The sequence below is a fragment of the Solea senegalensis genome, linkage group LG4, assembly GCF_019176455.1.
Source record: "Solea senegalensis isolate Sse05_10M linkage group LG4, IFAPA_SoseM_1, whole genome shotgun sequence".
In the NCBI taxonomy this organism is placed as follows: domain Eukaryota; kingdom Metazoa; phylum Chordata; class Actinopteri; order Pleuronectiformes; family Soleidae; genus Solea; species Solea senegalensis.
Genome location: NC_058024.1, coordinates 7,536,340 through 7,564,221, shown reverse-complemented (window position 1 = coordinate 7,564,221; position 27,882 = coordinate 7,536,340). Strand labels below are relative to the sequence as shown.

The 27,882-nt window shown below is 41.3% G+C and overlaps 1 protein-coding gene across 1 annotated transcript in view; it reads right to left on the bottom strand.

Moving 5' to 3' along the window:
• LOC122767938 (low-density lipoprotein receptor-related protein 1-like) overlaps positions 1–27,585 on the bottom strand; it is a 35,990-nt gene extending 8,405 nt beyond the window's left edge. Inside the window, exons 1-2 of the mRNA XM_044023514.1 lie at positions 27,346–27,585; positions 4,918–5,037 (exon numbers count right to left, since the gene is read on the bottom strand). Coding sequence (XP_043879449.1) covers positions 4,918–5,037; positions 27,346–27,424 — 199 coding nt within the window. The 5' untranslated portion in view covers positions 27,425–27,585. The remainder of the gene's footprint in view (positions 1–4,917; positions 5,038–27,345) is intronic.
• Positions 27,586–27,882: the final 297 nt, after the last annotated feature.

Here is a 27,882-nt window from a genome sequence, read left to right as displayed (position 1 = left end):
GCACAGCAGATCACAACATTCATATGTCAGTGAATGATCGGCGCTGGCTATCAAACGGGAAAAAGCAGACAGACGTACACAAATGAAACCATTCGTCCCACTTCTTTACAAAAAGAGGAGTCACACTGTTCAAAAGTGCCACCGTAAACTGAGTCTATTGCTGAGAATGAACAGGCTCATTCTTCGACTGACTTGCCTATTATTTCCTTACAATGGACTGAGGATTATCTTAAAACCATTAGTCCTATGCATGCTTTCTTTGGAGAAGAGGAGAGAGAGAGAGAGGGAGCGAGGGAACCACACTGCTGCCGCAAAACGACTTAATATCTGAGAGGCACTTAGTCTGTTTTGGCTCGGAGTCCTTACCCAGAAAGTAAGAGGCCAAGTTAAATCATCACAAATTAAGCACCAAGCTCCTCTCCAGACGTTCATTCCCACTTGTTGTGTAGACTATTACACAACTACTTCCAAGGACAGATAACTAATTATCACATAGAAAACCAGACAAATGACGGAGAAGGATGAGAAAATATGACCTTTCACATCAGGATACAGCATGTAATCAAGACACAAGGTGATTTTTGAGAGAGTAGCCATGAGATAAAGACAGGGTTTCAACATCTGTGGCTTTACCTTTAAGGTGCACATCTGGAGGCTGATGAATCCATCATTACAAACTCCACTGTATCGCTCTTCTTGTCCCACAGTCTCCTCTTCTTCATTTAAAAACCCCTGACACACTTTTCTTGGCTGAATACAGGCTGAGGGCCAGCTATGCCCTCTCTTCTGGCCCTAAAGCAGAAACGGTCAACTGGTGGCTGCTGGCTGCCATCTAGCTCACCACATCCTTAAATAGAGCATGTATATATACACATGCATATACATATATATGTGTGTGTGTGTATACATATGTAATTATCACCATCACAGACGCTACAGTTCCCCTTAGAGTTGGACTTGTTTAGGCTTCTTTCAGCTCAGTTTGTTTCGGTTCTGCAATTTTACTGATTTATTGGTTTCTGGTGCAGCAGATGGAAAAAGAGTTTGATGGAACAAATTCACACCACACGGCTACACACGGACGTATAAATAAATAAGCAGAGTGGACCACTTTTATCTGTGCATACACACAAGTTTAGAGAGCTTTGACGTCAAAAGTGGTCCAGGAAGTGTGCCGAATATTCACGTGTGTGACACTGATGGATTAAGACACTGAGCCGTGGGGAAGGATACTTTTTTTACTGTATTTAAATTTGCTCTAAAGTGTCCAGGTGGGGAGAATAGTAAAGAAGAGCAGCCCATCGTGGCTGCGCGATCCTGTTAACATGGGGTGAACAAGACACTTGAAAAGCATCTCTGATTTCTGTTTTTCTGTAGAAAAAGGGAGAACATCACTGTCGTGGCTTCATGAGAGAAACAAAACAGAAGGGGAAAAGAGCAGAGTGAGATCTCGCTGTGTGTGCACTCACACACCTGCAGGAACAAGGTGGTGGCAGGCAACAGACTCTTTCATGTTGTATAAAGGTTGTTTTCCTTGACACGTTGATGCTTAGCGAGACTGGGTGGCGGCTGGAGACCGTGGCGGGATCAAGCAGATCACTTCCTCTTCATATCTGCACGGTATAACCACTAGCTTTGGGTCACGGGTGGGTGTCAGCTGCGGGTTTAATGTCCAAAGATGTTCTAAAAAACTTGCCAGCGTTGCTTTCCTGTTCGAGGCCTTCCATCATTTTATTGACAGCAGTCAGTGTGTTGCCAATTACGTCACGTCAAAGATAATGTTTTCCACTCTGAAAGTGGCTGTTACACAAGTGATTCATTTCCTAAAAGACTAATTGCAGCCTAGGTGGGAACTGTCTTTAAAAACGGGCCTTATTACAGGGCAGAGGACATCATTGTCGCGTTACACACTTCCTGTGTTTCCAGGGCACACTCACTGCATGTGGGAACATCCAGGACCCTAATAATAAAGTCACGTGTTCCTACTCTAAGCAAAGGCTATAGACCTCTTCATTACATGGCTCTCAGACCGTCATTGATTAGTAATTCAGATCAAAGTCGTACATTAAGGTCATATGCCCAGACAAGCGTTTTGTTTTTGTTTTACTCCCTCGGCATCCTTCTATGCCAGACTGACCCAGCACGCAGGGGTACAAAGCACAGCATTGTGGGGCTGACACAGCGAGGCAAAGCAGCTGCACTGGACAGTGGCTGACTTCACTGGCAACAGCCAACACCGCAACAAAGGCCACTGTGAATCCTCGTCCACATGAGTGAATAAATAAACCTCTCTCATGCATCTTTGAACTTGAACATCCGCACTTATATCGCAACAATTAAACTCTGTTGCTCAATATATGGGCGGGTAATAGTTTTTCATCAGTTTTGATTTTGAATTTCCCCCGGCGTCTCCGCGCGGAAGAGTGGGTTCCCAGCGTTTCTGTACATATTCTGTCCGTGACGAGCCACTAAACAAGCACATTTATCTGTATCACAGAGCCGATGCTGGGAGTTTCTTTTCTATTTGAAATGTGTTTTTTTTGGATAACTTCTAGAAGCGACAGAAAACATAAGGTTGGTATTGAATGATGTATGTGGTGTGTGGTATTTCCAACTGGTGATTTGGTAAGAAATTAAATTTAACAGTTCAGTGTGTGTGTGTAACCCAAGATAAACTACAGTTCCCATATTCATCATAATTTAAAGACGACAGAGGAATTTGAGGAAGCATAGAGGGCATGGAGGAATAAGCTAAATTGGGTTTTTGGCTGTTTAGCTATTATTTATGGCTGTCATTGTTTGTGGTTCATGAGATTGGAAAAGCACCTGACTTGCCCATTTATTTAAAAGACATACATCCCTGTTAGTAACCCACAATTCCAATTACACCATCTTTTCAGACCTTTTAACATTCCACTGACTTCTGAGGTCGAATATATAAATAGCAGCGTTTATTCCAATATCTTGACAACTTTCCTCAGTCATAATCTTGCCAGTTTTAACAAAATTCAAGATTTTTTTGGTCTCTCTGACTTTTGACTTATGGATCCCCCCAGAGCATAGGTGCCATAACTGCTGGTTTCATGAGAATTAGGGATGAGCTGATAGGATACCCGTGGCTGTGACATCAGTATTGTGTCTGACACAGTAGCCTAGAGGGAGTAGCATGAGGAAGGCGATGAAGGCACAAGGTTTCCGTTTCAGATGGAGACACGTATGAAAGGAGGCTGTCCTCCACATGAGAAGAGGGGAAAGAGCAGGTTGTGAAACACAGCAGGTTTCTCCATTGCTCTGGGCAAGTCTCTAATGACTTCCAGATGTACTCTCAAACCGTCTCAGTGTCTAGACTGCAGCTACACACACACACACACACACACACGCACACACAAACGGCCCCTCACCCAGAGCCCTCTGTCCTTTTAGAAAACTACAGGTGTTTCAGCCTGATTTAAACTCAACCACACAACACTTTTAAATGTGTGTGTGTGGGGGGGAAAGTGTTGCTCAGCAATTTCCTCTGTGTAGACAGCTTAGCTTCAACTGTTGGACTACTCTTAATAAAAAGTCAATTTCAAGCTGGGACCATAAGTGGAAAAGCGGCTATAGTGGCTAGCACTGTTGCCTCGCAAACAAAAAGGTCACCAGTTAGAATCCTGCTTCGACCAAGGGTCTTTCTGTGTGGAGTTTGCATGTTCTGCTTGTTTCCTCCAAAACTCCAAAATCAGGCAGTTTAGGTTAATAGGTGTGAATGTGAGAGTGAATGATTGTTGGCCCTGCAGTGAACTGGTGATCAGTACAGGGTGTACTCAGCTTTTCACCCTATGTCCCCTCATGTGGAGGATAAAGCAGTAGACAATGAGTGAGAGTGAACAAGGTGACTTCTCCTATCAGGATGATATAATGTAAACTGGCAAGTGAAAGAGCCGCCTTGAGGTGTGTAGTTACACGGAGACACGTCCCCGGAGCATAAACTGAATATGTTGTGCAAGTCATTAAATTTTGTCGCGCGACAATAATCAAAAATGTCGAGCATAAATCAAGCTTAAAAGGTCAAAAAAGACACTGCTGCTTACACTCACTTCCCAGGGATTCAGCCGGGAAGCATCTTAACTCTAATGAAGACATTAAAACGACAGCTGTCTTTCTCAAGTGCTACCTTCGAGTTGTTTTTGTCTCTCGAATGCAAAAGGAAATCACATTCAACAAGAAAGACAAACTTCATAAATCTCCTAATTGGGCATGGCAGAAACGTTTGAAGGCAAATGACCCCTCCAGCAGTCTGATAAAACATCCCATTGTTGTCTCCAGCATGGCTGTGGTTAGCCAAATAAATCTAATAGCCCATCAGTCGCAGTCTGTTTGCTGATGGCTGCTTTAAGAGTCTGTTTGGAGGGATCAAATGCTGGAGGAACATTTTAGCATTTTTTCCTTTTTGCGATTTCAAAAAATGCAAAAGGGGATTTGAGATCTTTGAGATAAATGTAAACTTTGTGTGTGAATATTGTTCAAATGAAATATACAGTAATTCTCGCAATTGCAGAGCAAGATCTAGTTTGAAACTAGTTTGCATTTATCTTAATAGGTTAATACTCAAATTCATACTGTTTTGTTTACCAGCTTTTAACAATCACTTAATAAGAGATATGCACTGAGAAAAACAATGCAAAAAGCTGTTTTGATTAAATGGAACACACAATTTCTAGAATAGTACACAGTATCTAAAGACATCTTTTTGGAGGAAAGCATTCCTCTCAAGGCTTCACTTGCCCTGAATTGTGGCTAAACCTCAGTCTGTTGTGGAGTAACATGTAGCACGATATTAAAAAAAAGAAAAAGAAAACCGCTCACAAACACAGACTGGTAACCTTCAGCATCTGGATACAATACACTGGTCTGACTGAACTCAGATACACTTACAAACATCGGGCTCCTCGTCAGAGCCGTCTGGGCAGTCTTTCTCCCGGTCACAGCGCCAGCCCTTGGGGATGCACGTCCCATCTCTACACCCAAATTGCTTCGGGCTGCAGGTCTTTGGGACTGAAAGGAGACAAAGACAAAAGTAAATTAATGAAAAGATTTCAGGGGCAAAACACCTCCTTTTGTGCTCGTGATCTTTATTCCTGAGGTCTCATTAGAAAGCAGGGTTTGTTGTGCTCAGAGCCAAGAGTGGCCCTCAACTGCCCTAATTAGGTTCTGGAGAGGATAGAGAACGGATAAACAAAGAACACACACACACACACACACTGGAAACACTGAGCATAAACTTGCTGCACCTTAATATCCAGGTCAGTGTTTTGCGGTGATGCAACATGTCTGGAAGATATAAAATCCATCTTGTTCAGGGAAAAACCATCCTATCATCCCTTTCCACCTTCAACAGAGGGAAAAACTGCCCTCCCCATCCACAGCTAAATAGGTGTTATGTATTCAAAACCACACAAATTCAATCTCTCTCAGCACATGGACACACACACACGCACACACAAAACCTCAATGCTGAGTCACCCAGAAGCTTCAGGGGAAGCTCATCCAGCTATTTACTGCTGAGACGTGACTTGTCTTATTAAACAATTTTGTCAGCAAAAAAAGACAAAAGAAGAAAAAAAACATTTTTTTTTAATTAAAGTCATAGACAACATTGACCTGTGCGTTGTTATTAGTTTTAAAACAAACTCAGGTGGAAAAGTATGAGCAGAACTGATCCTTAGATTGATCACCAATAATGTGTGGAGGGGGAAAAAAAAACATATTAACAATAAAAAAACAACAACAAAAAAATTAAAATATATAAATATAAATATATAAAAATAACAAAAAGTTAATGCAATTTATGGTGTTATATTAGTATCAAAAATAGTCAAGCACTGGCTACTCCAAGGTAGCTAAACTCAGCTTAGGGCCCCATAAAGGCTTGAGCCAGCACTGCTTAGAACTTTGCTGTCATTGAGAAGTAAAGAAACAAAACTCCCTTCATCTCTATGCTTTCTCTGTCATTTTGGTGTAAAAAAGAGTACCTTTACTTAAATCTTATATACATATGCGTTTTACTCTGAACAAAGCTCTGTGTTATTCTTGTAAGTGTGGGGCACGTTGCTTTGCAAGTTGCTTTTTGTGGTTTTAACACACACACCAGCCTCGTGTTGGGAGGAAATGTTGCCAGATTGCACTATTTTCTGCTCAACAGAGCAAGTTTTTACTTTGACAGGAAATTGATTTAGGCAGGTATACAAACACACTAAGCTATGGTAACCTGCCCAAATCCACTTGTGCCCACCCAGTGTGAGCTGTTTTTGTACCTACCGGGGGAGGCCTCCACCCACTTCAAGTTACTCTCACTGCCACTTCTGCAGGTATTACGTGCACTTTGTGAAGAGTCTGGTCTGGTCCTCTGCTGCTGTTGCCCCTTTTATCTAGGTTTGACATGTTGTGCATGATGCCTTTCTACCATTCTATCATAAGTATTTTTGTCCACAGATCTACTGACTGCTCACTGGCTATTCTCGGAACACTTTCTGTGAACTCTGAACATGGTTGTGCACGAACATCCACAGAAGATCAGCAGATTCTGAAATTCTCGGTCCATGTCAAAAATCCATTAAATCAAATTAAATTAAATTAAAATTAAATTGACTTTCTTTTCCCATTCTTTTCTCGGTTTGAAAATCAGCAGGTCACCTTCACCATAAAATGTATTGCATTGTATTGCTGCTATGTTAAAACAATTTTCCCTTGGGGATGAATATAGTATTTCTTTTCTATTTTTTTCTATTCTATTCTAAAAGATCAGTGATGAAGAACAAAAACATCCCCTCAGCCACAAGGTTGGAGCCCAGATCACTTTTTGGCAACTGGACTACTCCATGTTATTATTTGCACTAGCCCTTTACAGGTATTTCAACAGGTAAAATTGGCCTAGAGGTCTATAATATTTAAAATATGTCACACCCCAATGAAAATGAGTGATTTTGACACACAAATATCCCCTCAGCCACAAGGTGGAAGCCACAACCACTTTTTGGCAACTGGAATAGTGGAAGTTACTATTTGCACTAGCCCTTTACAGGTATTTCAACAGGAGGTCTATAATGAGAGGTCTATAATGTTTAAAATAAGTGCATTGAGTTGCTGCATTGGGATATAGGCTGATGAGATATTTGTGTTAACAAGTCGTTGAACAAGTGAGCCTTAAGATGTGGGTTGTGAGTATGTAGAGCTGAAACAATTAATTGATTATTAATCGATTACTAAATTAAGTGACAACTATTTTGACAGTCGATAATCGGTTTGAAGTTTTTTTCATGATTAAAACAAGATTTCTGATTGTTAAAGCTTCTTAAATGTGAATATTTTCTTCATTTCTTTGCTCTTGATAGCAAAGAAATCATTAAAAGTCAATCATTTTGGTTTGTGGACAAAACAAGACATTTGAGAACATCATCATTTCCAGGTCTGACGAACACCGATCAACATTCTTTAAAGTTTTCTGATATTTTATGGACCAAACGATTCATCGATTAATCGAGAAAATGAACAACAGATTAATCAATTGTGAAAATAATCGTTAGTTGCAGCTCTATGAGTGTGTATTCAAGAGGTTCTCAGACTGCAAGGAAGGAAAAGCAGAGTGAGGGAAAGACACTGCATGAGGTTGCATGACATTTACCAACTTCTTCATCAGTCGCATTGATTTGCAGTATGTTTTTTTAGAGGTATCGTAACTGGAACACTGTTTTTCTCACATAGCAGGACATGCTTTATTACTGCAGTGCTGTGGAAAGGTTCGGCTGCCCTGCATTAACTTCATTACCAAAGGGATAAACAATGATTTGCCCTGTCTGACCAGTCACAAAGATAAAGAATGGTGATAAAGGGCTTGTTTTAACAGGACGGTGCCACATGGGGAGGCAAACACTGTCATTAAGATTAATTCCACAGAAAATTCCACAAAACAATACAATATTAAAAGAAAAATAAATCAACGTGACATTATTAGCAACCGGGTTGGTTAAATCAGAGGCATAGAGATCGTGCAAACGATAATAAGCACGAGGAGAAAATTGTTACCATCCGAAATAAACATCCACTGCTAAATTAGGTAAAACAGGGATCTTAATTTAATATGTATCCAAAAGGTACAACACTAAAACAATGAAAAAGGAAAAGAATGACATAACACTATGTTTTAATAATGAGGCCAAACAGAAATTAAAATACCCCAGACTAATTGGAATCCTCTCATGGATATTTAAATGTCTGGATATTTACCACCAGGCTGTGAACTATGCTTGTTGACCTAATGTTTCTGTATCATCCGAGTTCAAGTCACTCGCTGTTGCCTTGTATTCCTTCGACATCAGACAGAAGGTCTTTTTTTGTACATGTGCTCCATTTCCATCCCTGTTGCTGTGCTGAAAACGAGCCGTTATTCTTCCAACGGCCTCATCTCATCGAACAAGCCCACTGACCTCAGCCCTCCACACACATCATATTCATTTTTACTGTTCTAAAAAGTGTGAGATACAGACAAGTGTGAGTCCCCCTCTCGTGCTTTTACGGTCAGCATAAAAATGCCCTAATTGGAAATGATGATGTTTTCGTAACCTCTGGATTCTTTAAGCATTGAGCATGGGGAATCAGATGGGGGGGGGTGGGAGCACAGGACAGATTGGGGGGGTGGATGAAGGGGTGAAGCAGAATAAACAGGATGACTGTATTTACATTTGAAGCTGGGCTCTAACTCCAGCAGTGAGCGCAATCTAGAAATGGAGACTCAACCTAAATACCATAAATTCAAGGCGACATATTGCTACACGCGTTATCCTCCTCTCTGGAGCACGCCGTTTGGTTCAAGAGTGTACTGAGTTCTGAGTTATTCATGAAGTGGAACCAGATTTACGTGTAAGCGTTTCCTCTTTGGTGCACGCTTGCTGTCTTGTGTTTGTTTGTTTCGACCGTACAGGCGCCGGTCATAGCTCGCAGCTAGTTGTAGTTTATCTCAATTGTCTGTTAGTTGCTTGGATGCTGACATGCTCTAACTCAACATGCAGTGAAGTCTGCTTCCAATGATGGCTGGTGGGAGGAGTGCACATCCGCCTCAGTCTCAACCACAAGATGCTGCTGACAGGAACATATCAGGGAGCAGTGGAAGTAGGTCAGGAGGTTAGTTAGCTGCAGTCATGCAACAGTAACTGTTACTGTACCAGCACTTCAGTTAGATGTGACAGGCAGAGGGGAAGGGAGTGAAGACGCAGGCCGTGTTCAAACCTGCCCTTTAAGTTAGACTCGCATCATCCAAATCACAACTATAGTGATAAACCTAACTTCTTATATCCTGTATTTAACTTGGTGCGTACTGTAATTAGGTGCTTTGGTAATTAAAATCTCTTTTTGGCCTTTTCTCCCCTCCCTTTGCACAATCCTCCATTGTGGTTTTTATGCCCTTTGACTGATTTTTACTTAGTACAAATAAATAAAACTCTGACACTTAGATTCCAGGAAGCACAAACCACACTGGTGGTCATGGAGCCAAGTTGCAGACAATGGGCGCATCTCAGACCTTAATTGCCTCCATGTTTCACTCACTTGCATCATTCCCTCACATTTTTTTTTGTCGTTCTCTAAAGACAAGACGAGAGATATAAGAAGAAAAGTGAGGGAAATGGAACAGAAATGAGAAGTCCTTTCCTTGTTGTCATCTGAACTGGCATCACTGTCTGAAGACGATGGAACAACTGGATCATCAGCTGTTTGTGTTCTTCAACAGATCTGACGTCTTTTTTTGATGCAGCAGAGTGTGTACTGTGCCATTATTACAACATCTGTGTAGACTTAAATTCAACTGTTTTCCTTGAAAGACAAGTTGTTGTTTATGGGATCTTAATTAATCAGAATTTTTTTTTATTTTTTAGAATTTTTAGTCACTAATACAAATCCCTTCCTTGCAGCACAGAGAAACATTGCAAAAGTAATGTGTGTGTGTTTTACTGCATGACATAAGAATGAGGATTCAAAGACAATTAATGATAAGTGTACTCATAAGTTTGCTCTCATAATGTGTCTTTTGTCTGAAAAGGAAACGACTGAGAAACAGAGCGACAGAGGAGATCAAACTCGATGAACTGAACAAATGGAGACGTGTATGTGAGCTGAAATCAAAGGTGGAGCAAGGCTCGAGAGGATCAGAAAACAGACTGCACTAGGTGGGGATACTGTGATGGGATGGAGGAATGTCACACGTGCTATCAATGAGCTGCCTGTGTGTTTACCAAAGCCGAGGCTCCATGAAAATGATTTGGGTCGTAGCCATTTGTGCAAATCCACTGCCCTCGCCTTGTCCCTTAGGATGAGGTCAGTGTGGTCGGAGGGAAGAGTACTGTCCTAAGACAAACACAAGCCTCGACTGCAGCCACAGCACCATTTCCTCCGACACCCACACTAAAGCTATAAATAAGTTGGACGTCTGCCCTCAAAGATCAACGGGGGCACTACAAAGCTCTAGCAGACACCAAGACTACTACCTCATCACACGGCACTCAACAGCGGTGGAGCTGAAGGCGGACTGTCTACAGAGGGGCCCGAAAAGAAGCCTGAGCCGCCTGGAATCCAGTCTTCAAATAAGGTTTATGCACAGGCACATGTTTCTTCAACAACTGGACTGTGGCAATTCAGTTTAACCCATAAGTAAAATAATTATTTACATTATAGAATCTGCTATTTCAACATTTACCTAAAGCTCAAACCAATCACACCTGAAAACCCAGGTTAACCAACATGTCCATTCATGAAGAAAGTTAATAATTATTAATTATTTCACTAGTTTGTTTTTTATTTTATTCGTTAAATGCTGAAAATTCCCAGGTGCACTTGAATGCAGCATCTCCCGTAATATAAACGTCATTTCACAGCCAATTAGATGCCGAGTCGCGGGAAATCTTACTTCCTCTTTAGTCTCCGCCGTCGCAGCACGTTTTAGAAAATATGGATACAATTTAATTGAGCTAAAGCAGCTGTGTTCATAGTCTTATTCTGTGTTTGGTCCGACCCAGGAAGGGCAAGAGTTCTGGTGTTAACGGCAAACATATTTACGACCACGAAGCTTCTCCACTTTGTTGAGAGTGCGGCTCGAGACCCGGGCCCTGGCAGCTCGGTTGTGGAGCATATGAGATTCGGTGAGACATTTTTGGCTATTAATCACTGATGCTGAGTGTAGACTATTGTATTTGGTATTCATTTCTTTGTTACATGTTTTGACTGTTTATTTAAGTCGTTTAAGCACCTTGTATGTGCATTAGCACATTAAATGGCACATTTATTAGCTGACTGTCATTTTATTTAAAGTTAATACCTGTGTTTGCAGGCAGCCATTTTAGACTGCAAGAAGCGCAAGGTTTATTTTTGGCCTAAGCCACACAGCTATTTGTTTTTGGCAGTGATGTGTAATTAAAGGTATATGTTTTATATGTTTAGAGAGCTAGCCTCAGAGTAAGATGGTGTATTTTACTTTGGAAGAATGTGAATTTATTGATGTGTGGAATTATTAGGGGTTTACACCATTAATTATTTTATTACGAAATAATTTGTGAAGCAGTATTTTGATACCATTTTGATAAAAGTTTACTGTTGCTGCTAAATTTATTTGTTAAGTCATGTTGCTTCCATGATAAGTGAAACACAGAATACACTCTCAATGTTATTTTCACTAAATGTGAGATTTATTCGTTTAGTGTGTAATATGTGAAATGTCTGTTGCTGAAATGATTTAATACTGATTTTTGATTTATTTGTATTGCATTAGAATGTGCCAGGAATCTATTCTGTTAGAGTCAAACAGTAATTTTCAGAGTAACCGCATTTAGCAGTACTTTAACTGATGTTATAATCTGGTAAAACGTTGTACAACAAAAGAGAAACTTGAGATGAATACAGAATAGAGATAGTCATTTGAGAAATGAGAACAAAGACTAAAAGTCTGTTTTTAAATACAGGTCAGGTTTTTTAGTTGGAGTGAAAAGATTCCTGTGGACGATTACAACGACTTCCAGCAGATTCCAGTAGATGGCGAGCTACCCAGTTTGAATTCAGGAAACAGGATCTACACTTTCTTGGAAATGTGGTAGGATTGTGCCAGTCACCTGTGGCAGCTTTCTAACACACATTAGGAAGAGTGCACTCCAACGATCATTTAGACGCGTGGATTCTCGACCTTTGAACTCAGACAGATCCGAACTCCTCTGATCAGTAAATAACTTGACTTTAGCTGACTTTAAAATTGCTTGAACAAGTAAATAAGACATTTCAATTTCTTTCAAGGGCCCCTTTTTAGTATATTCTATGCAAATGTTTATTTCTTTGTATGTTGCATAATGTTCTGTTGCTAACTAAAATGCAAAGTGCAGTTCGTTGAAACGTGGTGTTGCTGTGGTCATTGCACTCTAATCCTTGCTCCTTAAGAATCTAGAGAAGTGTGTACTTTCCAGGAGTGGGTTACACAAGCATTTCTCTACAGCACACATGGTCAACATTAACCATAAACAAACCAGTTTTATCCGGCCCACGACGTCCTCACAGGGTACCTCAAGTTGACTCGAGTGGCAGGTGAGCACCAACATTGAGACATACACGACATAAGATGAGAAACAGCCTAAGAAACAGAAATCATGCATCTTCTAACGCTTTATCCTCCACACGAGGGTCATGGGGGGAGCTGTGCCAATCTCAGCTGACATAGGGCGAAAGGTGGGGTCACACCCTGGATGGATCGCCAGTCCATCACAGGGACACGTAGAGACAAATGACCTCAAAAAACCTCAATTTAGAGTGTCCAATTTGCCTAAACCCCAAATCTTCATGTTTTTGTACTGTGGGAGGAAAAAAAAAGAACCTGGAGAAAACCCACGCACACATGGGGAGAACATGCAAACTCCACGCAGAAAGACCCTTGTTCCGACCAGGTCGCAAACCCGGGTCTTCTTGCTGCAAAGGCAAGAGTGCTAACCACTGTAATCATAGTATAGACTGGAAATCTAAATATTTCTGATATGGTTAGACATATGAAGAGACAATGCTCAGGATTTGTGCAGTGCTATACAAAGTTACTGCAACCTAAACATTTTAGTTTCACATTAATTGCATTTAACTAGTGAAACACAGCCAGACTTTTATTTTTGAAGTAGTCACAGGAAAGGAAAGCTGCCGTCTCTGGAGCCAAGTCAGTTCAGTCAGTTGCACCAGTCTGATCTCATTCTTTAGAATCTGAAGTGAGTTGTTGTTGTTGTTTCCCTTGACTTCACTTGCACACCTTGCATGATTACCTTTATATGAGTGTTTGAGACCGAGAAAGACTAAGAGTAATGCAAAATGCATTTGTGTTGGCAGCTTCTACACAATGAGTGAATAATTATGCGGGCTTAATTATTACCGTGGAATATAAAAGCTGGCCATGCAACAGCAGCAGGTGTGTGAAATGGCTGCAGAGACGTGCAGAGTGAATTATTCAAAATGCTTGAGACGACGAGAATATTGCAATGTCTGCGGGAGTGGGGGGAAAAAAATCAAGTTTAGTCTACTGTAGATAGGATGTACTCACACTAACCAAACACTTCAACTGTTTCTCAAGGAGAGGGGACGGTCCTGTTACAAATAAATGTGATAAACCGTCTTTATGTTTTCAAATGTTCCCGGAGAGTGAGGTTTATATGAGGCCAAGAGAAGCAGCACGCATTTGTAATTACAAACTCAACCCTGATGCCCATTTGGCCTAACTCTCATACATAATATTTATTTCTAACCGTGAGCCACTGAGTCAATGACTTTTGGATAACTATGGATGGATGTGAATGTAAACAGACAGGAATAATACAGGAACATGGCCAGTTTAACTCACCTCATCACCTCGCTAAATGCCTTGAGATGTGCACCAGAGCAAAACACCACAGTCTCTGCAGGAATCAGGGAAAACTACTCCGGCATTGTTTTGTGTTTACGTGTTCAGCGGCACTTCAGCCCTCTGCAAGCAATGTCCTCATTAACTTAGGTCATATATTGATAATAAATGATACGACAAATAGCCACTAAAAGGATTCATGAAGCAAGAGAGGGCAGTAAAGAAGAAAGTGAGTGAGGACGTCTGGCCCTTAACAGAACCTGCTCAGTTCAGCATAAACATGAGAGAAGAGTCTATATTGGCCTGGTTTGACTGTGGTATGCCACCTCCTCATCCTCCTCCTCCTCCTCCTCCACCACAGCAGCACAGGCTGCTTCAGGACTTTGTCATGGAAGAGAGTGAGAAGACGGGGGAGGTGGACGTTCCAATTTGTCGTGTTACAAAACGGAGAAAAGACAGCCTTACTTCTTCTTTTAAGTACATGATTGTTGTTTTATGCAAACGTCAAGGCCACACTACTCAATTTTCATAAAATGCTTCGATTCTGCCATCCACACAATGAAGACAAAGGAGTTAGTAAATGCTGCTGGCTCAGTTTTTTTTGTTCTGTTTGTTTTAAAACAGAAACAGAGACCTTTGAAAATGATGACACAGTTACCCACGGTCTCATAACCGAAATTCCTTACTTTCACCCTCGTCACTTGTCTGAAACGTTTGCACTTTTGGAACGTTTGTTGTGACTTAATATAAGTTCAGATTACCTCACATACAGTGTTTTTTGTTTGTTTTGTTTTTAAATCTTAACAACACTGTTTTCAGATGAAAATGTAGCCGTTAAGAATGTTGAACAATAAGCATTAGAGAAGAATTAGCGTCAGAGATGTGGTCATGTCTGGTGAAAGCTGCCAAGTGAAATAAAGCTGCCAGGCACAAACAGCGTGCCCCTGCGTTTGCTTGGATTTTACAGGTAAAGCCTCAGTCAGGGCTCCACAGGCCTTTGTGTTATCAAGAGGCAGAACCTATAAACCAAAGCAGAGTAATCAAATGTGAACTTAATTAAGAGCTATTTGGATGTCTGGCTGAGATTTCACCATGTTCCGACCTCAGAGTGGTAATCAACCATGACTGCTCTTTGTGTTAGAGCTCAGAGAGAGAGAGAGAGAGAGAGCAGCCTCCGACTTCTCTCACTGCCGTAGAAAAGATTCAAATCAAATTCTGCCGTTGCGTGGGGATAAAGCAGGAAACCACACGGTGTGATCCACCGTCATCAAGTTAGTCAGTTTTGACAAATCCCTGTGCTGCAACACCACCGGGGCGCACGCTGTACGTAGCCGCACGGGTAGGAAAAATGACAATTAAGCCTTCTTAGCGCGCTGCCGCTGCTGTGCTGAGGGAAACATATTAAAGGAGATTATCGGAAATTCTTCAGCGCCTTTTTGTAAGACCAGCACACGCTTCGAGTCTCAGCGTGATGCACGGGGTCAATGAAACAAAAGTCGGAGAGAAATATGAAATAGTTCACATTCACCAGTAACCTTTAGCATTTTTGCTTTTGATAAGAGACTCAATAAATAATAGTAAACCGACTGTGAGCACGTTTCAGGCCATTCAGACGGATTTAAAACACACTGATGATGATTTTCACGTTCCTTTTTGTCAGCCAATCATTCCTATTGATTGATTGATTGATTCAACATGCTGAATCATCTATTAAAAGCCGTCAGTTAAGCTGTTGTTGACTCCGAAAAAGGATCTGAAAACACGTCCCCCCCGATGTAGAGCTATGGACAAACATTGGAGGACAACTGTCAGGGCAAAGTGTCCCTGACAGAGAGTTTGTCATTTAGGAAAATAGGCCTATAACTGTCCAGTCTAGAGTTCATTGGGTTAGCTTATCTTAGTTTGCTCAAGGATTTTTATTATTTTATTAGTTTCTTTTTTGGCATTCTTCTCCCTTTGACAGGACAGACTGTGCCACAGAGGACTGAAGCCTCAGTGTAGAAGGTAGAGCTTCACAATATGGTCAAAACAGAATCCCCATGGCGATTATTACGACAGATACTGTGATTCCAAAATGATTGTCAGCTTTGCACCTTAAACTTTACAAAATCACAAAGAGTCGACATTTTGTTGAGTCTGTCGACAAACAAAACAGGTTTAGTTTCAGATTTGTTTTTGTCGCTGCACTGCGGAATTGTATCATAGCGCTGTTTTATCTCGGCCAAATAACTGCATCGTCTTTCAATTTGGATGTTGCACATATTATTTCTGCGATAATTAAGTGCCTGCACCACAAGCTTACCAATTACCATGTTTAAAACCAAACATAAAAAACCCTTAGGCTTTTTGTGCTGGCAAAACAAGAATTAGTGAGAATAAGAGTTGCTAATGGGCGGATTTTTATTGTTAATATTTCTATTAACCATTTACTTATACCCATCTTTACAGTCTTTGTGCTAAGCTAAGCTAAGCTGTTACTGGTTACAGCCTTATCTATAGACGGATGTGAATAAATGAACGAATGAATGAATGAATCTTCTCAGCCTAGAAGATTGGAAGATTATTTTAAATAAGCACATTTTCCCATATGTCATAATCTTTACAAGCATATTGTGATCACCAATAATGTAAACGTGCCGCTGGAAAAAAAAAACATTCATTCCATACTTTCCCAACAAATGATGTTCAGGAATCGTCTCCTTTGTTGTGCGAAGGCTAATAATAGAGGTGTTCTGCTCGTATGCAGATAAAGCTGCCTACACACACATGGCTGAGTGTGGGAACTCCTTCACACTAAACGATTGCTTGGCAATGTAGGAACAATATTCAGAATTATTCATCGGGGGTTTATTGGATTTGATATCACCTCTGGATGTTTGTCAAGTGCTGATCTGTGAACATCTGTCATTTGCACTGTTTTTCTCTCTCGCTGTGGGCAGAAGTAACGACTGTGGCTTTCATGAGGCCATGTGGGGAGATTCTTGCCTCGGAGTGAAGGGTGAATGCCTGTACCCGAGGGATTAGTGTTGCAGTGAGGCTTATGTTCAAACTGTACTTTGTGTTAAGAATTGTAAGTTTAGAGAAACACATGGAAACCAATGTCCTCGTATGAATAATAACCTTGGCGTAAGGACGCAGTTTTACAGTCTAGAAAAGGACACATTTATTGTGAGGATTAAATACAGGCAGTGTTGAAGTACAAATACATTGTTACTGTACTTATTATTCATATTTCTAGCAACGTTTACTTTTACTCCACTATATTTCCTCTATATTTATACGTTTGGCATTCACGAACTTCAACATGGGGTTAAGTGTCTTGCTCAAGGACGCTAATGGCGTGTTTCCACCGGCTCGCCTCGGCGTGGTTAAGTTGCGTTTCCACTAGCATAGTAACTGGTATAAGGTACTTTTTTAAGTACCTGCTCAGACGAGCTTCCAAGCGAGCTGAGGTGATACTATGCGTGACGTCGTCAGACTGCCGGCCACTGATTCGTCAGAGTGCCGTCACAGGAAGAGACGTCCGACACAAGAATCAAGCCGAACAGTGTCGAACTGTAGATCAGTTAAAGAGACTTAACAATCCTAAAAACGTGGGTTATTCTCCCACAAATACCAGAGAAATGTCTAAAATCAGGAGTCTGGTGCTGCATCACAAACCTGCCGCTGTATTTCAGTGTATTTCAGTAGTCCTGAATACAGGACATACTGTGGGTGATCTTTTTTGTTTTGCTTGATTAAACAGGGAATTAATGCAACTCAGCCTACCAATCTACACCAGGAGCACTACACTTTTGTCCCTGAATAAAAGGATATCTTGCAATTTGTATTTCTGTTTCACAGAAGTCTAAACAATACAATAAATATACAGAATGCACTACACAAAACAATATATTTAACAGCGACTAACAGTGGACACTGTCATAGGATGGCAGGTCATGGAAGGTGAAAGCTGAGCAGAATATGTCATGGCATCAGTGCTTATTAAGAGCAACAATAGCAGATGGAACAACACTTTCCAGCCAGAAAATGACAATGTCTGTCTGTAAGTAGAACTGAAACGGTGCAATGTTTGCAGCAGGCACAGAATATGATGCCTGAGTTTGAGCCTGCAAATGAATGATTCATTGAGATCGAATTGAACGCAGCAACAATAACATGTGCTGCAGTTTTGGAAAGACGTGAGAATAAGCGGACAAATAAGGTACATAACTCACTCGTCAACACAAACAGTCCTTTCAGGCTGACCCAGAGCGCTGAGTTAAGCTCGTGTTTGTTGTCTGTGTGAATGGGTCGACACACATCAGCTGACCAGACCCTGACACTGCCTGGCTTCGGCATGAATGGGGGAACATGAATCCCTTTTAAGCAAATAAGAAACCGCCTTTAAACTGACAGAACTGCACAATGTGTGAGTTTTAACAGTGACGTGTACAGAACGCAGGCTGTGAACTGCAGCTCTGTGTGAACACGGCGAAGTTTAATGGCACTGACTCTCCTGAGGGTTCAGACCTGTGGTAATCTGATCATCCACTGCTCTCAGAACCATTTAGTGAGCATCAGTGAGCTCAGACCTTTAGTGAACATAAACGTGTCGTCGACACACATTCTCTCACCAGCTACAGGCTCCTAATGAATTGTAGAGCTTGTTTTGGGAGAGATAACTGATAATGAAGACATACATGCAATGCTCAAAATTGATTTTAAGGTCCTTTACTTGCTTTTAAAGCTCTTAATGGTCTTCGGCCTTCTTATTTATCTGATTTGCTTTTACCCTTTGAACCTTCTAGAACCCGCAGGTCTTCTGGTTCTGGTCTTTTAATCATCCCAAGAGTGATGCAGCTTTTCGTTACTATGGCCCATGTTTGTGGGACAGCCTCCCTGAAATCCTGAGAGCAGCACAGAAAATTCATGGTTTTTAATCATGTATTTGTTCTACAGTTTCTATTTGTATGTATGGATCATCAGTGTCAGATCAGCCTCTCTTCTTAATCTGTTTCCTGCTCATATTTATATCTCTCCACAGTGTGTGTGTTGCACAAGTGTATTAATAATCCTAAAATCCACTTGTGATCAGATCACGGGAGACAAATCCTCAGGAGTTGGCTATGGAGAGCTCCGGTAGCTGATGTCAAGCAACGCCATGTTGGCAGGCAAAGACGCTGTTCACATCCACAGACATAAATACCTGGCAACATGTCAGGCAACGTCCCTTATATTTTACCCTTAACTGCCAAATGGGAAGCTGGATGCCAACTTCCGCGTCGTCACAGATTTCAATGCCAATTAACTTATATCTACTAACTAATATCTCGTTTGGGGAAAGGATGATGTCGTAGCTGTCGCTATCTTTGTCATCGTGGTCTTCCTCTTCTAGTGTTTGAAGATTGTTTCTGAGATCGTAAACATTGTAATGTGTACTTATTCAAAGAAAGTTGTTTGTGTGACAGTGTTTTGAATGGTGTCGGGGGTTTGAAGACATTTCTTGAAAATAAAGTTAAACTTTTTTATAAAGTTCTTTTCCCATGTGGTTAAGGTCTTAGTTGCCTGTAGCGAACACCTAAATATCACAATCACCTGGATGACTGAGCACCTTCGCAGACAATAAACACGAAGGTTAATACCCGGTACAGACTGTGTGTGTCTGTGTGTGAAAGTAGTAAAAGACTAAACGCTGTCTCCACCCTCTTCAGGATGTTCAGGGGTAATGGCGTCACCATCAATTGAGTTCCTTAAAGCCGCCTACAGTATACCTTTGTTTATCTAATGCAAATACAACTTTATCAACTGTTTTATGCCGGGAGGGCAGTGCCTTGAAAAGATAACTACCCCCCTGTGTGCAAAAGACTTCATGGTGGTTCAAGTTCAACTCCACCCCTGGCAGGTTGTACTCAATTCCCTTGTAAGTCACTTTGGATAAAAGTGTCTGCTAAATGACATGTAATACTGATAATAGTCATTGCTGCTATAAAAGTGAAACTTTTGTCTGTTGCTTTCTCTGTAAAGTAAAGGTGTGTGGGATAAGTATGTTTTTTTCATATTAATGGAGCTATGATAATAAAGTCAAAGTAACGTATTTCTTTAAGCTTTTGCTAAATTAACAGATTTAAAGCATGAAGAGGCCAACATTTTATTGACTGGTAATGGTTCGATCACACGTCGCGTTGCTCTAAGGTCACTTTCATACCTAATATTCTCCGTTAGATTCGGTTCAATTGGGGGTTGCAACATTCAGCCGGTCTGAGTTTGCTTTCACACTTTCTCACTTTAGTGAAACAAAGCGAAACTTTAGAATAACGTGTTCCCCTCCTCTCCTGAGGCGGCGCTGCATCAAGAATTACTGAAGGAGAAGACAAAGACAGCAATGGACAAGAAAACTCGCTCCTCTGTTGGTTGGTGCAGGACAACTTCTGTTTCCTCCACATCAGATCAAAACATTGAGCTGCATCTGTCATTTCTCCCGGCTATTGTTCTACACTAGCGTATGTTTTGGTTGCGTTTACCCACAATGCCCTTCGTTGTAGTCCACTTCCTGCATTTGGTTCACTTGAAGCGGACCAGAGTTTGTTTCTTTGGTGTGGATCAGAGTTGGGTTGGGTTGTGCATTTTCCGAGCAAACAAACTGGGATTTAATCAAGAAGGGCTGGTGTGAATGCGACTTAAGTGATGACTGTATATTGCTCTAATGCTAAACCTAATATATGGAGCTGTTCACCGTCCACAATCACTGATCACTTGCTCACATCGTCTGTTTAAACTCATCTGCCTGCTCTTTCTTTCCAGGCATAACTCTCTCAGTGGAGGCTCAACACATAAATTTCACGACATTTGTTTCCAGGCTTCGCTCTGTTATTGCCTTACCATGATTAATGTGTAGTGTTAAACCTTTTGGTCATCATGCAAAAAAGATTTCTGTCACTTTGACCCATGAGCGTTAATAACCACTGAATAAGGCTGATTTTGCAGCCAACGCAGCCTCCTCCTCAGCATTTGGTGGGAGCAACAAATCAAAGACCTGTGGCAGGAGAGGCTGTGCATTTTTCTCAGGCTGCTCCCGCCACTGAGTTTTATTACATCCCCACCTTCAGACAGTTTGGATGTCAGAAGCTGCTGCCTAATGTATTATGAATACACACTCACCGGCCACCTCTGTAGGCATTATGTGTACCTAATAAAATGGCTGGTGTTTTGCTCGTGGAGTCCATCCGCTTTCAAGGTTTGAGGCTGCAAATGACTGTTGCCTTTCCGTCATTTCATACCATTCCGGTCATTTTCCTCTGACCTCTGGCATCAACACGGTATTTCTCACCCAGAGAACTGCAGCTCGCTGGATATTTTCTGTTTCTTGCACCATTCTCTGTAAACCCCAGAGTTGGTTCTGCATGAAAATCCCTGCAGTTACTGAAATCCTCAGACCTGGCACCAACAACCACGCTGCCTTCAAAGTCACTTATCTTCCTCATTCCGATGCCCGCTTTGAACTTCAGCACTTGCTGCCATGTGATTGTAAACTTACTGGTGAGTGTGTATACATATACTGTGTGTGTGTGTGTGTGTGTGTGTGCGCGTGTGTGTTCATGATATCCTCTGACTTTTTCTGTTATGATATTTTTCTGAAGGCCTCCCGAGACTGTGATCTACCACCGTGCACTTGAGTAGTTCCATCTAGGAAGGTTATCGCAGTCAGAATGTCACAAGTGGGTCACATGTCTGCTCTGACAAGCTGCCTCGCATGTACACAGAGCAATTATGGCTCAAATAGATGTCATCTTTTAAAAGACTTCAGCAGCATTTTCAGGCCATTATGAGCGAGAGAAAAGAAGACGAAGAAGCATTTGCTGAAAGTGAACAGCGTGTGCTGAGATTTTCTGCTTTTTCAACAATGTGTTTCCTCTGTGGCACTAGTTTGCCGTTTTTACTGGGTCAGATGAAAAGATCAGCACCACCTCTGATGTCTGTCCGTTCAATAACAGCAAGGCAGCAAAAGATGTTGACAGTCCTCTGTTTGGCTCACAAATTATCAAAGTAAGCCACAGTGTAAAACTAATGTTGCCTCACTGTAACTGTTTTTTTCGTGGCTTAATTTCTTGTCTAAGCTAATCTAACAGACAATAACATCACAGAGATTTATTTCTTCTCCTCTTGTTCTCACCAAGGAAGCAAATAAGCATTTCTTAAATCCTTTAATGCTCAAAATATTGTGATTTCCTTTTTCTTTTGGGACAAAAGCTTAAATTCAGGGAGTAGTTTGTTTACAGCACTGTAAATATTTCCACACATGGAATTACAGTGAGTAAATGGTAAATTGGTTCTCTCTTCTTTACACTATTTTTCACAATATATTTTTTTATATATTATAAATTATACATATATGTATATAATATACATTAGAAATCATATATTATTTATATTTTATACAATATATGTATATTTTTATATATATAATACATATTATAATATATATATTAATATATATTATATTATTATATAATAATAATTTTGCCATTCATCCATTCACAGCCATTCACTCACACATGCATGCAGTGCATCTATGTGTCACACATTTTCCATACTCTTTCACATGCTGCCGCAACGTGCGGTTAAAGTGTCTCACCCCAAATACACATCGGGATGTAGACTACCAGATCCGGGAATCAAACCCACAACCTTCCAGTCGGAAGATGACTCATTTTACCACCAAGTGGTTAAGTGTTTTCTCAATCATATTTGACATAAGGTACTGGTGTGACTATTGAATTCTCAGATGTGTTTACAATATCTATCTATCTATCTATCTATCTATCTATCTATCTATCTATCTATCTATCTATCTATCTATCTATCTATCTATCTAAACCACAATGAACTGCTTTCTTTTAACTTTCCTTTTGGAGCAAAACTCTTGCTATCAACATTGACTCATTCAAAACTTTTTATTGGCCCTGGTGGTATAATTAAACATCATATTTTATATAGTAGGGGGATGCCATTATTACTGTTGAGCACACATCAATTCCCACAGTAGTTTATTCATTTATCCTCCTTGTTGTTTTTCCTCAACAAAAGCACTGTGTTTATTTTCCTCTCTGCTCAGCGCGGCAGTAGTGGCTGTTTTCACCGCGTCCTTTCAGGTATTTAAACAGCAACCAAATACTCACTCTCCACCGCACATTTATAGCAGTGTTAAATATACTCATCTCACATTTGCAGCACGTTTAACTGTTGCTGCTGCAGGGACATTAGGTCAACAACAGCAAAGCAGCACCTAACAAATGCACGCTGTTACCCACACTGCCCTCAGAGGTCACTAAACAGTTAAGTGGTGACCTTTTGGCCACGTAGGTGCCATTGAATGGCGACATCACCACACTGACACTGCTCTACGGCCTCCACCACCAAATGTTGTAGCACACACACACACACACCTCCAAAGGGACAAACTGGGTTGTGAGTTAATTAACAAGGAAGGAGCCTGTGCTGCTTTCATTCAGAAGGATGTGGTTTATGAACAGTTTATGAACAGCGGAGGAAAACGAAGGAAACATCAAATGCATGAACAGGCTTTTCAGATAGAGACGGCCTGCTCGTAAACATCTGTATCAATGAATAAAGTTGACATGAGTGAGGAAAGAAAATATAAGCACAGTTCACGCTTTCATTCTTTCCGCCAAAGGTGTTTCCAGCTAAGAAGCAGCTGAAGTAGTTCCTGGCCGTCTCGGAGGTCCTGTGATCTTTTCACAGTGGCGTCATTTTTTTACAGAGTGAAACAACGTGGAGTCTTTCATGAAGGCCTTTTCCACTGGTTCTCCAATTAGCGTCACTTTCTGAAACAATTTGTGACTGTTGGTGGAGGTACCCTCTGGGAAACAAAGAGTGGTTTCGACCCAATTAAAGCAGGGTTTTGTTGGTGGCTCAAAGAGTGGCTACGGAACTGAGATAGCGAGAGAAAATCTTTAGAGCTCTACAAAATGGAAAAACACGTCAAAGGCATGTTTGGTGTGGGGGGAACAAAACAAACTTTTACAAGTAGCATATGTGGTGCAAAGGGACCCAAGATTCAAAAAAGCAATACGAGGTAAAAGGAAATGTTGCTATTTTTGGATGTGGATGTGTGAATGTTGCTTTTAATAATAATAATATACAACAAATAACATATTGAATGTTTTGTTGGGTTGGCGTCAATATTAAAGGTTATTTGCTACTTCTCACATTAAGTTTAACCAATTAAAGCTTAAACAGAAACCCTTTTGTCTGTGTAAGCTACAATAAAAAATAAAATATCACATGATATTGTCTTTGGAATTTTGGAACTGTGTCAGTCTTTATCAAAAACAATAAAAACACAATAGCATTCAGCAGGGATTCTTACTATGGCACAATGCAACAACTCTGAAGGAAAATACCTGCACCTGTGCCTGTGCCTGTCTTGCTGCTGCTGCATCCTCATGACACTCAGCAGAAAACCACAGGAGACGTGAAACCTGTCTGTTGCAATTTCAAAGATCCAGCGTGCAGCACTTAGGGGACGGAAGCCAAATATGCTAACCCTAAATATGTTTGTATAGATGTACAATCGCTAAGATGTATTTAAGGTAAGGGCCTTGCTTTACAGAGGACGCCATTTTGAGCAGGGCTGCGGCTAACAATTGTTTTTATAATTGATTCATCTGTAGAAATGTCAAAAGTGTTGATCCCTGTTCACCAAAACAGGAAATTATGATATTGTTTTGTCCACAAACCAAAAATTATTCAGTTTTAACGACTTATTATATGTTATATGAACCAGAAAATATTCACTTTTAAGAAGCTTGTTTTTAATTATCCAAATTGTTTAGTTTTGGATAAATAATCGATTAATTGTATAATCGTTGCAGCACCAGATGAGAGAGATGTGTTTACATCCTTTCTGGTATGTGAAGGCCACCGTAGTTCCCTTATGTGCTTGGGAAATGGAGGGGTGAGAGGATGAGTCTGTCTCTGTTTGTTCCACTCTGCAGTCTCACACCCTTAGATGTTACTAAATCACTCTGCCTTTAACAAATGGGTTTTGCTGACTGTCAAACGTCAGTTAGGCTTAATGATAGATTACAGTTGCTATATTTTGAGTTGAAGAACAGCCTGTTTTGTAGTGTTAATGAAAACAGTGACACTGACGTGATTTTTTGCTAAAGTCAACATCTTCCCCCGGCAGCTGAATAATGTGATTTTAACGCACCTCTGGCTTCGTCTCCTGTGGTATACAGTCAACGGCTGAATCATCAAATCATGGCATTAAGGCTCAAGACTCAAGGAAAATTTCACTGAAACAAAAACAGCACATTAAGGCAGAGGCCGTTTGTTTTGAGGCTGGGTTTCGAAGTTGTTGCTGAGAAACTGCAGGTGACTGCAAGCACACCAAGTCTGTCTCAGAGGTAGTAATTTATGTGGATTTCGCAGACTGAGAAGCTCACTGCACCGGATTGCCGAGTGCAGTGAGTTGACTTCAAAGGCAGAGGGGAGCATTTATGGCTCGACGATGACGATGGCTTGTGGTTTTAATCAGTCAAATGTCTTAAAGTCCGGCGAAATTTAATGACGTGTCAATTTTAGAAAACCAGATTAGTGTTACGGCAAGACCTGCACCTTCTTTTTCCAAACAGTGGACGCCATCTTGAGATATTCTCAGTGTTCATTCACAGGTTCAACATTCCCTGGATGAATGCGAGACACTATATCTCTACAAAAATAAACCCACATTCTGTTTTCGCCTCAAATGAATCCAGCCAATCTGTCTGCACTCCTCGTTGATAACAACCTGTTCCTTTCTCACAAAACAGAGGAGTGAGTGAGTACGACTGTGGGGCTTAATAGTTTCCAGAAGTTGTTACAGGCTCTGAAGGCGTGTGTGCGTGCATGCATGTGTGTGTGTGTGTGTGTGTGTGTTTGTGGGCGGAGCTGTTTTGAAGTGCTCTCTATCTGCCTGCAGATCACAGTTTGACTGCTGGGGATCAGTGGGTTCTAACCTGTACAGTGTGATTATCCCAACAATCATCCTAATTCACAGTAATGATATACAGTACTGTTGCAATGTTTAAAGTAAGGCTCCCAGGCCCAATTTGGGCCGCAGAGAGGTTCTGTTTGGACCCCTATGTTAAAATAATAGTCTGTTATTTTGTTTTTTATGAAAATATAATGGAATTTGAGGACAATTTTGGGATATTTCAGGTCTTTTTGGTGTGTTTGTGTCTGGTATTGACACACTGTCAGCACTGACTTTGCCAAATTCTCCAAGAACAAATCTAGGACACAGATGCTCGCTCTTAATGAAAACACGGCTGCCAGCAGGGACTCGAGAGAAAACAAATTTGAGCCACTTCACAAAAGGCTCACCTGATAAAAATCTGTGGCTGCTCCTACAATATCTTCACAATTTTGATGGCCACTTCTTTCCTTGCTGATAAACAGCCTTTTTTCCCCCAATTGGAAACTGGAATCTGTGAACTGCTCACCAAAGTCCATGGACACAGGTGTTGTTGATTTACTGCCGCCTGCATCAGTCAGTTCAAATGTGTTATTGTGTGACTTCTGCATTTGAAATCACATCTTTGGATTCACTCGTGTGACACACAGTTACCAAAATGTGGCAGAAGTAGAAGAGGCACCAGTGTTCCTAACAAGCTAAAAACGCTGCTTTTCTCTATGGGCTTTGGTGCAGCAGAGTGAGCGCTTTACACATTTCAGTTTCCAGGCAGAACCTTACGTTTTCCTACCATGCAACACAATACAATACAGTAAATGTTTGCTTTTGGCCCATTACTAGGTTTCAGTATTGTTTTGGGGCCCCTGCCTCACCTTATCAATGATGACACGCAACATCTGAGGTGAGAGCTGAGTTTATACCTCAGCTGAAGTAACCCAGCATATGCGTCAGTCACATTGTGAATCATAACAGCATCACACACACACACAATAAAACTACATGAGATAAACACTCGCATCAGACACAACAGGCACGCACTTGTGGAGTGAATATAAATAACACAGTGGAATAAACACTGGTGACATGATGTTTTCACCATAAATGTGACAGTGGACGTGAAGAATAATAGTAATATAATAATATAACAATGTGACTGGTGCCTTTACATTGTGTTATAATTAAAGTGTCGACCTGTAAACAAGTGGTTGGAGCAGAGACTCAGGCCTGCGCTCCACTGTCACTGTGGATGTGTGAGTGTCTGTGCAGACGCTGCTGTTCCATTGCAATCTTCACATGTGGCACCGGGAGACAGAGACAAAAGAGTCTCGCCTCGGCGGTGTCATCCCCTCCACGTTGTCTCACTCATTCTCCCGTGGAAGTGTCTCCCCCTATAACACGCATGCAGCCACACAACTCCCGCTATCATCTGCACGGACGCACTTCTACAGTGTTTGGCTTCACAGAAATAAATAAATAAATAAAAAAAAATTCAAGCTCTGCTTACCATCAATGGCCAGTGCTGGAGAGATTACTTCCAAACTGTGCAACAATCCCAGGAGAAGCAGTCCTGTTGCCAGTGACATGTTGGCGGAGGTGCGCAACACTGGATTCTATCTGGACAGAAAATTAGTCATCAATCGCCTCTTGGTGCTGTCAAGCCGGAGGTTGCAGACAGGCGACGACGTGTAACCGATGGTGATGATGATGATGATGATGAGGAGGAGGAGGAGGCTTCTCAGCTGAAATCTGCTTTTTTTTGTGTGCGCAGCGAAGCTGACAGTGCTGCTGCTGCTGTGTGCGCACTCGCGGGGTGATTTTCTGTCAAGGCAGAGAAAAAAAAATCTTCTTCTTCTTCTTCTTCTTCTTCTTCTCAGCAGCCCCAGCAGTGTTGCTCAGCTGCTCCTTGGATGCATGGACAGTCCTGTCACACAAAGGCTTCACAGGCTGGACTGAGGATCCAGCTCCTCACAGCCGGGCGTGCAGTCGAGATGAAGCAGAGCTGCCTGGAGCCTCTGATCACGCAGTTGTCCGTCTTTTCTGT